Source organism: Notamacropus eugenii, chromosome 5 (genome assembly GCF_028372415.1).
Source record: "Notamacropus eugenii isolate mMacEug1 chromosome 5, mMacEug1.pri_v2, whole genome shotgun sequence".
NCBI classification, from domain to species: Eukaryota; Metazoa; Chordata; class Mammalia; order Diprotodontia; family Macropodidae; genus Notamacropus; species Notamacropus eugenii.
Genome location: NC_092876.1, coordinates 234,931,621 through 234,949,165, shown reverse-complemented (window position 1 = coordinate 234,949,165; position 17,545 = coordinate 234,931,621). Strand labels below are relative to the sequence as shown.

Below are 17,545 nucleotides of genomic sequence, written 5' to 3'. Positions count from 1 at the left end.
ACACTCCCTTCTCTCTCAAGTGACTAATAAAACATATAGCCATTTAGTTTCTAACTGAATAAAAAAGACCAGATCCTCCCTTGGCTCCACTACCACTGTTTTAAAGCATTGTAGAAAACAGCCTCTCAGGAATGTTATTCCTGAGAGCTACACTGGTAAAAGGCATTTTCAAGAGGGGTTATAAATAATCATGATCAAAGTAAATGACAGAACCTTAAAGCAAAGGTTTCCTACATGTAAATGGGTTACAAAATGGTTTTCATAAATTGAGCACTGGATTCATAAAAAGGAAATTGGCCTACCTGTATTACTACAATTCTCTTGGAGTTGACTAGGGGGAAAATGGAGAAACACATACACTGTCTATGAAAATGATTTCTTTTTTGATTAACCCTTCAGTCTCCTGTTTTTTAGTATTTTTGATTCTATTTTTTTTCTTTTTCTAAGAGGTATAATGGCAGGGGTCCCTGCTCTCATGAGACATCATAGTATGCATGTAGTATTTAATAGACAACTGAGTAGCAAAAAAACTGCTTATTAATTTATTGTTCAACTGAAAATAAATATTACAGTGGACCATCATATCCAAACCTAATAGTAACACAGACTTATGAGAACTGGAAAGCAGAACTAAGATAATTTAAATATATTGTTGATGTGGACTGTCCCCCCTCCCTACCCCATTCCTCTTTTTCGTTTGGTATTTATGGTAGATTGTAATTTGAAGTAGCTCAGAGCATATTTGATTTGGGAAGATTAGTTCATTTTCTTATTTCAATGACACTGAACCTTCACTAAAATCTTTGATGTCTTATTATACTGTGGTGTTCATTCTAGTTTTGAGGGCTACATCAGCCAAAGTACAGGCTTGGAAAGGTCCCATATGGGCCTGAACATGGACAGCTTATCTTTCATCTTCGGATCAGTCTGGCTAAGTTCTGAAAGTCTGTCATCACTGAAAAGTGAGCCACTGAGTGATGAAGGGTTTTTTTTGACCACAGCAATTCATTAATCATATCTACAAAACTGTGCCAGTGTAGCCATGGGGACGATAGTCTCTGATCCTTGAAGTATTTGAGCTTGATGATAAAGCAACAGTAGGGTGAGGGAAGAATGGATAGAAAGAAGGGAGGAAAGTGACAGCAAATAAGAGTAAATTCCATGTAGCAAACTACAATTAAAAAAAATTTAAAAAGCATCTCAATAGATGATCAAATAAAATAGTATTTGTTTCAACCTGATGATGTTTGAAAACAAGGCTCTGCTACCACTCTCCCTAAAGCAGAATCCCTAACTGTAATCCTGATAACCAATGCAGAACATGTTAACTTTCCTCTCCCTCATGCCACCCAATCTAGATCCAACATTGCCAGCCATTTCTTTGATCGGTATGATGACCTCATAAATTCTTAGTCAGCTGGGTGGTGTGGTCTATAGAATGCTGAACTTGGAGTCTGGGAAGATCTCAGTTTAAACCTTGCCTCTGGTTAGATATATGACTATAGGCAAGTCATTTAATTCTTATTTACCTCAGTTTACCCATCTGTGAAGTGAGGATAATAAAGTACCTACATTCTAGTTTTATTGTGCAGATCAAATGAGATTTCATTTGTAAGTCACTTCATAAACCTTAAAGCTCTATGTCAATGCTACTTATTGTGAATTCTATAGTTAAGTTTATTAGTGAATCCTAAAAGATGGGTATCAACATACTTTGCTGTGCAAAACTTTCAGGCCTTGTTTTTATTTTAAATTATGCCATTACTAATTTTACAAAAAACCTAAAATCATTATTAAATACATGAAGATCATAAAATAGTACATGTATGTAGAATGTTAAGCAAGTACATTAATAACCACTTTTGCATGGTCAAATCTCATGTAGGAAATGAACTCTTTTCCCTCAATAATTTTTTAATTTTTGGAGCCTGGAATCAGAGTTTAGGAAAATGTCTCTAGGAAATGGCTTAATTATTCTAATAATGTGGCTTTTGAGAGAGTGGTTCATTAAGAAAATGTTAGTTTACTTCCCATGTTTTCTAGTAAAAAAAACCCCTTAAAATGCTTTCAACAAAATTCACTGATGGATTATTGTTTTTGAGGTTTGAGAAGAAGGGTTTTCTTGTTACTTAGATGAGAACAAATGTTTTGGAATATCAAGATTCTAAATAATCCATTAGAGAGATCTTTAGAGTATTCATTCTTCCTTTTAAGGTTAGCTTGACCTGATTTTCAAGGAGACATGACTCAAACACAAAAATTTAGCATACACACCCCCCTCATCCCTGCAGTTATATTGGATCTAGTCTGAAATTTCAAGGTCATTATCATCTAGTTGAGGAGGCCCTGTGTCACAAAGCAGATAGAAGCATCACACCAGCAGTATGTCTTCATGTGAATCCAGTTGCAGATAATAAAGTTCATTGCCCACTATAACAGAAGTTATTCCTTCTATGGGACAGGAGGAAGGTATATCTTTTTCCATTTTTATGTTAGGAAAATTTGTCTCCTGTCTGCAGCAAATGACAAAGGTAGTTCGCCAAGCCTTTTGTTTCTGTCAATGATTGCAAGGGTATATGAAATTTTTTTTAAAAAAATAGAATTTCAGAAAAACTAGTTGCATTGGAGGTTAGGAAGCATAGGGATTTAACAGGAAAACAACTTAGTCTCTTGACTAAGACTTCAGTTGATTACAGCTTATTCAGCTTACTGTGGTATAAAACTGTAAACCATGGTATTACCCTCTGAAGGATTTAGTTGTACGTCTTGCTGAACCTTAATAAACTTTTTATGGATTCCAATTCTTTCACAGTAGTGATCCAGGGAACCTTTGGCTTTACTTCAGCTTTTGCTAATTTCTGAACCTTTATTGATATCTGAATTTGACTTCCAACTACCACAACTCCCAACTTTACCCACTCCTAAGTCTATATATCCCAAACTTCTGATTTTTAAAATTGTTACTGCTGTTACTAATTAATTCTTGAAATTTATTTCATTCACATAATGTTCTTAATCATTCAAGAACTTAATCTCTTCTGGTCTTTCAGAATACTCTCCTCAATCATTATTAGCTGTAAGTAATGTAGTAAGAAGCATCCTTAGGGAGAAACAGGAGGTAGCATGTGCCCTTGTCAAAGAACCAGCAGGCCCTGATAGAGACATCCCAGGATGCTGAACCCAAGAGCCTTGAGAACAGCATTGCATCCAGACTACCAGTACTTTCAGCATTTCCCTTTTCCAAGGAGAAAAATTCAGGCATGAGGGATAGTCAGTGAAAATTCACAGAGTTGGGAGATGGTGTGTTGGTGTAAGAAACAGCAGTAAAAGCTAATGTCACTGAATCATAGGATATGCAGTAGGGAGAATGAGGTGTAAAAAGACTAGAAGGACAGAAAAGGTGCTAAATGCTTCAACGTACAGAGAAGAGCAAAAGACCATCTCTGTCCTCAAAGAGCTCATGATCTAACAAAGGAGACAACATACAAACAAGTTATATACAGAATAAATTGTAAATCATCAATAGAGGAAAGGTATTGGCATTAAGGGGGATGGGAAAAGCCTTCCTGTAGAAGGTGGAACTTGAAGGATGCTAGGGAAGCCAGGAGAAGAATTGAGGAGGGAAAGCATTATGGTTGTGGGAAAATTGGTGAAAATGCCCAGAATTAGGAGACCGGAATGTGTTGTTCTAGAAACAGCGAGGAAACCAGTGTGTTGGAAGTTAACTGTATAATTCCCTACCACCCCCTTTTCCTGAAGACGTTTTACCATGCAAATGAACAAGATCAGAAGATTTCAAAGCATTTTACCCACTATGAAACTCTTATCAACCCAGGTTACAGAAAAGACAGAAGGACAAGGTGACCTTTGGTCTTTATAAGTTCCTGTTGAAACTTACTGAAGATTTTAAAGACTTCTGAAAAAATAAAGTAGCGGCTGAAATGAGTAGGTGATAACAACAACAGCAACAACAAAATACTTTTATCCACCTGGACAATAGTTAACCTAACATTAAATACGAAAGAAATATATCGAGAACAACTTTTCCTGAGACCATTAACTCCATCACAAAAACTATGAAGAACAGTATGATGATGATGATGATGATGATGATGATGATGATGATGATGATGATGATAACAGGTACTTAGAGGGTGCTTTAATGATTGCAAATACACATTATTTATCTGATCTTTACAAAAATCTTGTAAAGGTAAGTAAGATAGGTATAACTGATCAGTTAACTTCACTTCAAGTGAAATTTTGATATTAAATTGTCCTTTGAAAGTAGAATGTTTACACTTTAATACTCCAGGGTTTTCTGGTTTCATTGTAATGGTACCATGTTCACTGATATACAATGTAACCTCTATGAATAAAGTAGTTAGTCATTAAGAGTTGTGGTCAAAAAGTTCAGCATCTTTGGGCCAACCTGGTCTCTGAACTTAGGCTGATCCATAGACAATAGACATGATTTATCTGTAGGAGGAAGTATTCAAAATCTGCTAGCATAACCTTCAAGAGCCTAGGGTCACTTCCATGCCAAGAAGAGGTTTGGGAGAAGGGATTTAGTGGAGATCAGAAGCAAAATACTTAGAAATTATCACACCATTGGTTTGGAAAGGAGCTCAAGAGATCACGTACTTTTTCTTTCAGAAGATAGCTCTTTTTCCCCCAAAATGTAATAGAATGTTGGAGATGAATGACCCCCTGGTCAACATAAATCCCCAGTGTCTTCCTCCTTGACCTCAGGGAGTTTCATTCTGATTCTGAGGCTGTTGGGGCTTGACTGATTAACAAGCCAGATCTGCCCATCCTTAGAGACTGTGAGGAGAAGAGGCTAATAAATTCCAGGGACAAGGGTGCAAACAAGAGTTTTAGTAGAGCAACCGTCACGAATTTTGCTACCAGTTGATTCTATGTCCAAGGCAGAATGTTTAAATCATGTATGAGACAAAGGTAGATACTCTATTGTTGGAACTGGTTAGGATTCCTGACACCAAAGCCAACAACCTTCATTCTATTTCTCTGTGTCTCTGTTTTTCTGTTGCTTTCTCATCCCATCCCTGAGGACAGGGCAAGAGACTAATTAATGCCTTCATTGGGACATGCAGGTTTATATAACTTCTTAAAAAATCTATTTAAATGTTCACCTTGTCTCTTAAACTGGGACACAAACTTTAAAATATTTACATAGTTAATCTAAATGTATTATCAGGAATGCATTTCATAGAAAGGCAAGGGGCTGTGACCAGGAAGATTAACCAAGGTAGAATTAAAATTGCAGCATTTTACCAAAGTTGAGTCTCCAGCTGGAAGTTCAGAGCTATAGAAAAGAGTTATTAAATCATTTTTACCATATCTCAAGACAGATTAAAATATTTATATCAAGGTCCTCCTAGGCAATGAGTTAGAAGCAGCGTTTGGGTCTATTGGGACAAGGTGAACCAGTTCTGAGAGGAGACTGCCATTTTCTCCAGTTTGGGTCAGAGAGGAAAGTGAGGGTGTCCCTGGACAAGAAGTCAGGAGAGAAGTCACCAAGCTTGTATACAGGTAGGGGCAAGTAAGAGTGGCTGTGTACCCCGGCACCCTCTCCACCAGAACAGCAGAGACTCACACAATTCTATTAGAGTCTCCTCTACCACCCTCAGATAATAGTCAATTTTTAATAATCTGCACACTAGAAGGAGATAATCCAGAACAGTAAACCACATACAATCTACAAACCATAGGATCACTTTTGTGTTAAAGCTGAAAGAAGCTTTATAGATTATTCAATAAACAAGAGACTATGATTTGCCTAAAGTCACACAGGGCAGTGAACAGAGCCAGGACTCAGAATCAGAACTCCTAATTCCCAGGCTCCTTGCATGCCATTATGTAAATTATTAACAGAATTATTTAGAATTTTTTTACTCTAAATACAACAAGCACCAAACCAAATGAGCTTTTCCATATACCTAACAGCAGAAAAAGAGAATTCTTTATGGTACTCTGAATTTCTATTAAGTTCAGCTTACTTTTCTTTTAAAACAATAAATTCAACATAGTACTGTCATTGCTGCTGTGCCTCTCTCTGATTCTTTCTGACCATGTATGTCTTGTTAATCACCTTGTCTGTCAGGAAGCAGAAAACATTATGAGTCCTCCGTAATCTTAGGTGACCATCAAATGGATCAGAGTACTTTTTTCTTTTCAATAATGCTGTTATGCTACAATGTTCTCCTGATTTTAATCCCCTTATTCTACATCAGTTCATGCAAGTCTTTACCAAGTTTCTCTGAAACCATAATTTTCATTATTTCTAATGGTGGAATGATATTTCATTACATTCATACACCATAATTTGTTTAGCCATCCCCCATTGCTAGGCGCTCCCTAAGTGTATAACCTTCCCTGGTAATGCCATCTGACCTTTCTCTCTCTTCTCACCATTCCTATCTTCAACTATGAATTCACTAATATATTGAGCATTCAGTCTTTGTGTTCCCAAATAAGTTGCAAATTTCTTGAGAACTGGGACCATGTCTTTTGAATTTCCATAATTCCTACCAGAGTTTCAGACTTTGCAATACTTTTTAAAATTTATTGACTTTAAAAACAAAATCATCCTTTTGGGGAAATCAATGGCAATGTCATTTTCTAAAAATCCTCAAAACCACCCAAAACCTGCCTGTATGGTTTATCTTTCATTATAATTGCCCAGAAAAGTTTCCAAACCACTAAGATTCCAAAACTAAGCAGAAATCAGCATGCTAATGAAGGTCATAAAGGACTCAATGGGACTGGCAAAGTTAAAGGCTGTAAGAATTCAAAATATTTGACAGATTTGGTCCACTGAGTCAACTCTTCAACTACCCGCTTGGATGTTTAGTTTGCAGGATGTCAAATACAGGTATGACAAGATTTGGCATTTAAAAGGCCAGCTGTATTGGCTAGGCACATTCTGATGGGTTGGAGCTGTTAATAATAAGACATAGGAGATGAGGATCAGGGGAGATGGAGAACATGATGTAGACTGTGCCTTCTGAACACTGCCAACTGCAGGTTTAATATTCCATTGAGTCATTTTCTTCATGCCGGCTCTGCCTTTCATACACTGTAATTATTTCATATATTTTTACCTAGTTATTATCTTACTCACCACAGGCACCTGTAATTTTTCTGTATTTTTACTGCTCATTTACTTATTTTTAATTCAGCTAATAATGGCTCCACATATTAAAATTATCATGGTGAAAGTAAGTGAAAACCTCCTAGGACGAACGGGCGGCAGATTCATTACAGCCTACAACAGGGAATACAATATTATGTATACCTTTTTGCAGTAAGTACATGTTAATTATGCAGCTATTTATAAAACACTAATCAACATCCAAACTGATCCTCTTCAGTGTTGTTGTGCCTTGAATGTCTGCTTTGCATACAACATCTGTGCTTAGAGATGAAAACAAACTTTGGGGGTCATCTGCCCACTGACTACAGAAGGAATTTGACTGGTAAGAAGAAGAGAGAGAGAATTTTCCAGCTAAATAAGTCAAATTTCTCACCCATAACTCTGGACAAGTAGAGGAGATTGAATGGCGATGGAGCAATTATTCTTGTAAACAAAGAAAAAGAATTATAACAACATGAAATTTAGAGAAAGAAAGAATCTTAGAGATAGTCTAGCCTAACTCCTCCATTGTACAGATGAGAAAACTGAGACCCAGGGCTATTATGTGAACTCTTTTCTTTCTTCTCTGTTGAATTAATATCTATCCTTTAAAGTCCAACTAATTTGCCAACCTTTCATTGAAAGGACCTCTTTAGGTAGTGAGGACACCACTCAACAACAATTACTTCAATTCACTATTACCCCTCCACAACCAGTTATTCACTGAATAACTGGGTAGCATCAGTAGGAAAGGGGGCAGAGTGGAATGGACAAGTCAGTCTTCTCAGAACACTCTCCTCTGGCCTTCATTTAATTCTCCACTTGGACCATACTGTCACCAAATTAACTTTGTGGGCAGTGGACCATGAATGAGAATGCCTACAGAAAGAAGGAGAAGGCACTGTGTGGCATGATCACTGGAAAGAATAGTAAATCAGTCCACTTACTATATTCATTTCCAGGGATTAGTTAATCTAGGGAAGAACAAGAGGCAATCTGATGCATATTATTTCTTTCTAGTAGTATATAAGCACCTCAAAGGCAAGGAATTTTTTGGAGGGAGAAAAAGAGGATGCAAAGATTGGTGGGATGCAAGGAAATGATTCGAACTGAATTCAAAGATCCAAGGTTCAAGGGCCCCACCACCAGCATAGGTACAGAAGGTTAGCAGAGGTGCTGGGGATGGAGAAAGGGCTGGTACTTGACCATAAGAAATGCTGTTGTGTTCTGTTCAGTCCTGTAAGAAACTTCCACTGGGATCTTTTAAAGGGATCACTTAGGACTTACGTATTATAATACTGGAGCCATAAAACTCTGTCATGTAAGATGTATTTCAAAGTTGATTTTGTCATCTCTTTGATGTCAGGCATTAATTTACATCAGAGACCTAAGATTCTATAAGAGTTGAGAAATAAAGGGGTAGATACAGTGAGGCAGAGACAACATCTAGGATTCTAGTATATAACAATCAGCCTTTGGTGTCAATTTACTTTTTTGATTTTGTTGTTCACATTTCTAGGATTTTTCCCCTTATTTTTTCCATTACAAAGTATTTATTTAATGCCTACATGGGCATGGCATTGTACCTAAAGTAAAGCTAATTTGATACTCACCCACCAAGTGTTTATGTTTCAAGACAGTGACATAGGTATCCTAACATGCACCTTTGTAAGAGATCAGATACAAAAGCAAGAGGACAAACACAATGTTTAAAATTACAAATTGTCTAAGCTTGAATATTGGAGTTTGGGGGAGGGTTTAAAAATGAAAAAATGCTTCTCCTATATTCCTCCCTGCACATAGTTTGATTACATTTTCCTTTGGTTCCTGTTTATATAATACTTGCCAGCTATGGCAAAGAAAATGCCTATTCTCAAAGGTGTTTTTTAGTCTTCCCTACAACCCCAAGTCTAATAATGACTCCTACGTGTACTGTTAAAAGAGAACAGTGTGAGCATGGAATTGTCCATTTGTCTCAGAAAAACTGAATATGAGCCAAAAAGACCATATTATATATGTAAGTCTCATTAAGCTGTCATTATTTGGAAAGATAGTTTCCCAGACAAATAAACACTCAAATCTCACTCTTGCAGCTCCCACTGAGTAACATATTCAGCTCAAATCTCTCACCCTCATGCATTCTGCTGATTTCAATGAGAATTATGGGTATGCAGAAAAATGAGAATCAGGCAGATTAATTGTAATAAAAAAAGAAAAAAATTGCATGTCAACAGTGATTGCACTGCTTTAGAACAAGGAAAGGAATATCAGTGAAAGCCATTCTCTCTTCTTCAACACATTATGCTACTCAAAGTCAACTTGCTTCTAATTTCAAAATTTTGTTGCTGCTAGTGGTAAATTACCCCTTTCATACTTCAGTGTTGGGATGTGGGAGTTGTTAATATCAACATCTCAACCAACTTCACCAATGGATCTTAAGCAATTGCCCAAAACAAAAACCATTTCTAAGTTGTCTTCTATGGGAGACATTTTAACAATGCTATTAGACAGTCTAACTATTAAAATGAACAGTATTTTAAAAAATCAATATATGAGGAAAAATTCATTAATGAAAGGATAAGGTAGTTGATACATATCTAAGAGGGGCAGAAAAGGACTGTGATCAGCTCCAATACATCCATGGATCTGTGGTCTAATTGATATGACTACTCTCCCAAATGATACACAACTCAAATAGGAAGGAAATAAATTACTTTGGGAGGTTTGTTTTTCCACATTTGACTATCTGAATATGGCAGGAATTAGCAACAATATCACTTTTCTTTAAGAGCCTAAGTGTTGTCATTTTATCTCTAGAAGGGAGTGCCAAGGGATAATGTGGTAGCAGTCCTTCATATCACTGTTAGAAAACTGTCCTAAATAGCTCTCACTCTCTCTCTTCTCTTCTGTCTCTTCCTCCCTCCCTCCCTCCCCCCCACCCCCCAATCTCCCTTCCTCTTGCCTTGCTTTGCCACCTATGCAGTCATACACATTCTTCTGGATTCAATTTTCATTTCTTTCCTGTGCAATCACTTGTATTCCCTACATTTTCACCACATAACTACAGGTTAATGGATAGTATTTCAAAGTATCAATGGAGTCATGTTTTATTATGGATCATTGGAACTTCCTTTACCTGTATAGTTAGTTGATCAGTCAACAAGCATTTCTTAAGTGCCAACTATGTGCCAGGCACTATGCTGTACAGATCACAACCCATATATGTCTTCTTATCCAATGTGATTATCATCAATATTTTTTTCTGACATCAATATAAATGAATTGAGGAATTTCCCCAGTACATGATGGTTAAAGTAATTGTGGGTGATTCCAAGGTTCTCTGATTGGAGAAAATCCCTGGATTTTAGTATAGTCTTACAGTACAGACCTCAGCCTGAGGCCATGACTTACCAGAAGATGATTACAAGGTATCATGGTGATGTGAATCTTTTGTGTGAAAGGTAGTACTCAAGGGAAGTGACTTTTCATAATAAAAGGATATTGGGCCACCAGGGCTGGGCAAAGCTGAGAATTGGGCATGAAAACACAGTGCATCATGATGAAGTCATTTAGAACTGAATCTGGAGAGGGAAAAACAAGAACAGAACAGAAGAATTAGATTCTTGTAAAATCTTTTTTACAGATTACTTAGTGTTTCTAGACCAAGGATTTTTACAAGAATCTAAAAATCCTTGGTCTAGAAACACTAAGTAATCTTTAACTCTCAACCCAACATTTCTTAGAAATTTATTTTGGATGCGGCTTTTCACAGCTCATGGATAGGCCTGGGAGATAGAAAGATTCTCAGTTCATGAACACAGCATAGTCCCAGGATATCTTGAGAAGCAGTCACTAGTCTCCTTGCTTTGATCTGGATTTTACCTATATCAAACACTCAAGAATCATTGCTAGATGAATGAATGAATAAACAACAGGCAAACAAATGACCTGAGAAGCACAGAAGCAAGGCTTGCAAGCCTGAACGTCGCTGTCCTAGACTGCCAAAATTCCCTCCACCAGAGGAAAGTTACTCCAATGAATAAACCACAAAAATAAAGCATTGAAGAAATTAAAGCAGTAAATAATAAAACACTCCATTTCCCAAGTATGCCAGAAAATTTAATGATGGCGATGGACTCGGCAACTCTAAACTGTTTATGAGATATCTCAGCACTGCATTTACAGAGTGTCTTCCATTTATAGGAGTTAATATTATTTGTTTTGTTCTTAATAAAAATAATAATGACAATTTTTGTTGTTGGTCAGTCGTGTCCAACTTTTCATGATCCCATTTAGGTTTTTCTTGGCAAAGATATTGGCCATTTCCTTCTCCAGCTCATTTTACACAAGAGGAAATGGACGCGAATGGTTAAGTGACTTGTCCATGGTCACACAGCCACTAAACATCTGAGGCAGATTTAAACATAGATGAGTCTTCCTCATTCCAGTTCCAGTGCTCTATCAATTGGGCCATGTAGCTTCCTGACAATGATAATAGCTAGTATTTAAATCATGCTAGGTTTACAAAGAATCTTACATATGATATCTCATTTGATTCTCCCAATAGTCCTGGGAGATAGGTTCTATTATTATGCCCATAAAATGAGGAAATCTAAGGGAGACAGACATTAAGTGACTTAGAGAAGGTCCCACAGCTAGTAAATATCTGAGGCAGATTTTGAACTCAGGTCTTCTTGACTCCAAGTCCTTCACCCTAACACTACATCATTAAGCTGCCTCTATATGGTGATTTGCTTGATTTTCTACATCACTTACATTTCCCAACATATTCCTTTCCTTCCCTCCTTGCAGCTATCTTTCATAAGCACAAATAAAAAAAGAGGAAAAAAGGTACAACCAAAACTAACATATTACTCAGGTCCAACATCATGAGCAATGTTTCATACTCATTGTCCTCCAGCTTTGCAAGAAAGGAGATACATTCCCACATCTCTTCTTTGGGGTCAGGCTTAGTCATTATAAACTGTGACAACCTTCAGTTTAAGTTTTGCCATTGGTCTTTCTATCCACATTGTTGTAGTTCTTGTGTGCCTTATTTTCTTGGTTCTGCTTACTTCACTTTGCATCTGTTAGTGTAAGTCTTCCTATGCTTTTCTGCATGCATCATAGGCACTATTATTTATAATGCAGTAGGTGCAATGGATAAAAGAAATCAGGAAGACCCGTGTTCAAATCCAGTATCAGACATTTACTAGCTGTTTGATTCTGGGCAAGTCACTTAACCCTGTTTATCTCAGTTTCTTCATCTATAAAATAAGCTGGAAAAGGAAATGGCAAACCACTCCAGTATCTTTGCCAAGAAAACCCCAAATGGGATTACAAAGAGTTGGACACAACAGAAATGACTGAACAACAAGAAGACAACTCCCAAGGTTGTGATGAGGATAAAATTATATAATATAAACAATATATAAACATTAATAATAAATAATAAAATATTAATATTAATAAGTTATATGCAAGTAATATATAAATATTATTTATTATATTTTATAAGTTAACCTTAAAATGCCATGTGAATGCCAGCTTATCATCATTGCTGCCCTCATCACCATCATTGTCATTATCATCAACAATCCATTTTCCAAGAAATGGCCATCCATTTTATTTCCAATACTTTACTACTATAAAAACTCCTACTATAAATATCTTGGCACATAGAGGACCTTTATTTTTGTCAAGAACTTCCCTGAGGATTATTATTCCTGAGGCAGTGAGATCTGTGGGTCATGACTATTTTAGTCACTTCTGCATAATTCCAAGTGACTAGATGACTGGACCAATTCACTGGCCCTCCAGTGGTGCATTAGTGAATCTGTCTTTCTACAACTCCTGTAATGTCTTTTCTTAACCCATTATTCGCAAGTTTTGAAAGTGTAGTGTTGAGAGGAGGATGAGTAATTACATCTTGGATGTACCAAATCTGAAATGCCTATTTTACATTACTCCTCCTCTTTTCCACCCCTTGTCTTTAACACTGATTTCTTTTTAACCTCTCGTTTATCTCCAAATCTATTTGGTCAGATGGTGAATGTTTAGAATCCTAAAATGATCCCCTACATTTGATGCCCAAGAACGGGGGAGCAAGCATGGTACAGTGGGGAAAGTTTGGGATTTAGAGTCAGAGGATCTGGGTTCAAATCCTACCTTTGCATCTGTTCATGTAAGTCTTCCTATGCTTTTCTGCCTTCATCATATGCATTATTTTTTATAATGCAATAGGCACAGTAGATAAAGTGCTAGTCTTGGAGTAAGGAGAAGATACTTGAGTTTATAACTAAAAGCTCTTTGAAATTGGATGAGTCACTTAGCCTCTCCAGACCCTAATTTTCTCATCTGTAAATGGAACAGGTTGACCTTCAAGATCTCTAGTTGACCTCTAAGGTCTCCTCGATCTCTAAATATATAATCCCATCTGATGCTGATGAGGTTAGCTGTCCAAAATGCAGTGTTTAATTCATTGAAATGATTTGGCAATAGCTTAGTGAGTACAAAATCAGCTGACTAATGATTATTGTTTTTCTAACATATCAAGAAAGCTTGCTGCATACTTCATCAAATCCCTAGTCTTAAAAGAGAAATATGTGGCCAGAATTCGAGAAAAAGGTCCACTTTTGCAATTATCTCCATGTCAATAAGGGTAGCTCTAACACTGATAAATAGAAACTTTCCAAATAGAAGAAAAAAATAATTTCTCTGGACTGTCTTAGGGACAACTTCCCCTAAATCCATGAAGTGCTTATGAAGAACCTACTGAGGAAACAAAGGGCTCTGTTCACCCACAGTTGAGGCAAAACAAACATACATATACACACACACATGTATGTGCATTACATATACATTCATGTACATGCATATGTGTGTATACATGGGTAAATATGAAAGAGAGTCCCAAAAGTCTTAGTGCAGTTTTAGGCTATCAGAGTCTAAAACTTCAATAAGACTTTAGGGACTCCCTGTACACAGATATGGAATTGAATCTATGTGTGTGTGTGTTCATCCTTTGATGCCAAAGAAAACCATGCCATCAGAGAAATGATGACATAACTTGCACTTGACTTTGTTTTGAAGGGAGGGAGGGCTGTGCAGGTCACCAGCCTCACTTCTCCTCCAAAGCCATCTGTATTCAGTGACCAGATATTCTTAAGTGACTTGCCCAAAGTCACACAGGTAGTGAGTGTCAAGTGCCTGAGGTGAGATTTGAACTCAGGTCTTCCTCACTCTGCACTGGTGCTCTATCCACTGCACCATCTAGCTGCCCCCAAAATGAATCTATGAGAGATAATGGGATCACTGAGAAAATGTATAAGAGCATTAGGAAATCAATCAAGCATGTATTGATTCTCTGTACTGAATAATTATACAATATCCATAATTTTTATTATCTAATCTAGGCCGAAGTTGAAATGATGAACAAATAATTTTTCTTTAAGTAAGTCTAGACAATACCAGAAAAGCAAAGGAGGAACAGAAGAAAAGGAAGAATAGAGCTCATACTTGGTATTCTTATTTTTTATCTATTCAAAATTATTGTCTGGTTAGTGAATAGGCTTCTCGTTTATATGAATGGAATGCAATGGTACTGTTTCTCAGATCAGACATAGTTTTCAAACACCAAAACAATGCAATGAATGAATATTGACACAAAGTTAAAAAACTGACACACTACACAAAAAATGTAAAAAGGCTCATTTTCATTAGTCAGATTATTGCTTGGGACTTGGTAAATATCTGGCATACAGGAGGTGTTTAATAATTGCATGTTGACTGACAATGAATGAATGTCAGTTTGTCCCACTATTTAACCCAGTTCTTTGGTGCATTTTGGGCATAGGTTTGTTATATAGAGGTCTTTCTTTTAGGAATAATTCTGATACATAATTTCTATACTATTTAACTGCTTGTAACACTGGCCTAATACCAGAGCCTTCCCAGAAAAGGATATTGAAAAGTTAAATCAGGGTAACTGTACTTTATGTAGCTTTTTCTTACTTTGGAAGGATTGAATCAGAACACTTTGTATCTTTTCTTTGGTCAGAGGCAAGGTCAATGATCTACATAACAGCCGCAAAATAGATTGATTTCTTGACTTCTACTCTTTGCTATTCCAAGGCCAGTAAAATTAAGTTCCTTAAAAGAACAGTACCTTCAGAGGAGACCTTAAAAGGAAAGGCACTGTTTTCTTTTCCTAGACAATAAAAAACCTTACAGATCTCTTCTTAGATAAGGCACTTGCCAATGTAAACAGAAACTTTTTTTTCAGTCAATATTCAGATTATAGAGAGGTCTGTATTTTGTACCAAAATGAGAGCTGTATACATACCCATAAAACCCATGACATGATCAAATAGGCACAAATAATAGCTTAGAATAAAAGCTGGCAATTATATAGCAATACAAGGTTTGCAAAGAGCTTTACATGCGTTATCTCATTTAATCCTCACCACAGCCCTGTGAGATGTGTTGTTATTATTGTACCTGTTTTCATAAATGAGGAAACAGAGGTAGAGAAAGGTTAATTAACTTGCCCAGGGTCAGAAAACTGGTCAGTCAGGTCATACTCGCTCCTGAGTCAAACAATTTATATTGTGCCACCTAGCTGCATTCCCCTTCCCAGACACACAAATATTGTCATACATATATGTGTGCATGTGTATACATATATACATATACATAAATACATAGGCATACATGTATATATGTGGATATATGAATGCAAGCACACAAATAAAAAGCTTCCTAGCATATTATACATACATACACACATATTACATATATAAGTCAAATTAGAGAGGGAAAGGTTGTAGCATATTATGGACATGTAACGGAAGCATCACTAATATCCTACCCACTCTAATGCCTCTGCCTGACATAGAGGTCACCCTAAAGGATTCTCAAATGCTATGTCAGTGGAGCACAAGCTACAGCAGACCTTACCATGCTCGAAAGACTCTGAGTTCAGGCTTGGTGACGGATTGGATATATAAGTACCAGACTAAGATCAGCATCAGGTTGTGTTTTAGGTAATATATGTTTCATAGTGACTTTAGAAGATCATGTAGTAAGTAAGCTACAGAGGTGGTATGATTCTCATCAGTGGTTTGGGGGCAGGGAGAGAACTTCGATGAAATCATAAAATTTTGAGGCATTGACCTACACACCTCCGATGACTGAGTTATCCTGATTACATTTATTTAGTAGGTCGTATGGTCCTTTTCTGTCCCACTACTCCCTCCTTAATTTGTATGAATGGAGTATCAGGGCATCCACCTATAAAATTAGAAAATGGAATAGGAGAGGGGAATAAGAAGTAGGAAAAGAAGTTTTGAGCAGTTGAACAACAACAATAATAGGTCATCCTGTAAGGATGTTGGCAAATGTAATTGTGGAAATGTACTTTGTAATCATAAAGAGCTTTGCAACAAGCCTATTTGTTATATTTAGCAAGTAACTTTCATCCACAAATATGAACTCACAGGATCATAGAGGTGGAAAGGACCTGAGAAATTATCTACTTTAACCCTCTCATTTTGCAGATAAGGAAATTAAGTCTCTAAGAAGTTAGATGATTTGCCCAAGGTCACACAGGTAGTAAGTTGAATAGACACATTTTATCTCAGGTATTCTGATTCCAAATTTCCATTTTGCCATGTTCCCTAAAAAGTAGACGTCTCCTGGCACAAAGACTTGAGATTCAGTAGCTTGAAGAGAGACATTCAGTAAGCTGGTAATGAAAAAAAGACAAGATTTCCCAATTTTCAATTGTTAATCCAATGTTGAGAGTATCTTCATCCTCTGCAACATACATAGGCCCTGGTCCATCCCACTGTGAGATTCTTCACACTCTGAAGCTGTCTAAGAATCCATACCGATTACAGCAAGTCTTGAATTGTGTAAAGCAAACCCTCACATGCACGGTTTAAATCTAGGTAGTCTGCAACATCATTAGGGTGGGGAGGGAGGGAGAGAAGAAGGCACTGGGGAAGCAAGAGAAAGAGAGATCTCTACCATTCCACTCCCCACTGACATTTCAGTCAAGCTTAGAAAGATCACCCTGAACTCTGATCCTGCTTACACTATAAACATTTATGACAGCTGTATCTAATTATGAAAACACATACCTGTCCCTTCATTTAAAGGTTGCTCAAGGCGTACTGTTTCTAGGAAATGCTCTAAAATTTTCTCAGGTGTCCCTGACATCACAGTATACCTGGAGAAGGAGAAAAAAAAAGTGGTTAGTTTTTTTTCCAACGGAGAAAAAAGTGTTGTGTAATAATTCATGGTGTATTAGAGATGTTTTTAAATTGGAGAAACTCAAATAAGCTTATCAAACTTTAATTCAATAGCCTCTCACTTTACAGAGAGAGA

The 17,545-nt window shown here is 36.8% G+C and overlaps 1 protein-coding gene across 9 annotated transcripts in view; it reads right to left on the bottom strand.

Moving 5' to 3' along the window:
- The window catches only part of RAPGEF4 (Rap guanine nucleotide exchange factor 4), a 356,019-nt gene that overhangs the window by 54,052 nt on the left and 284,422 nt on the right, over positions 1–17,545 (bottom strand). For all 9 annotated transcript variants that reach the window (XM_072612340.1, XM_072612339.1, XM_072612342.1 and 6 more), the window contains 2 exons: positions 17,299–17,387; positions 10,659–10,737 (listed from right to left, as the gene is read on the bottom strand). In XM_072612340.1, the coding sequence (XP_072468441.1) occupies positions 10,659–10,737; positions 17,299–17,387 (168 nt within the window). The remainder of the gene's footprint in view (positions 1–10,658; positions 10,738–17,298; positions 17,388–17,545) is intronic.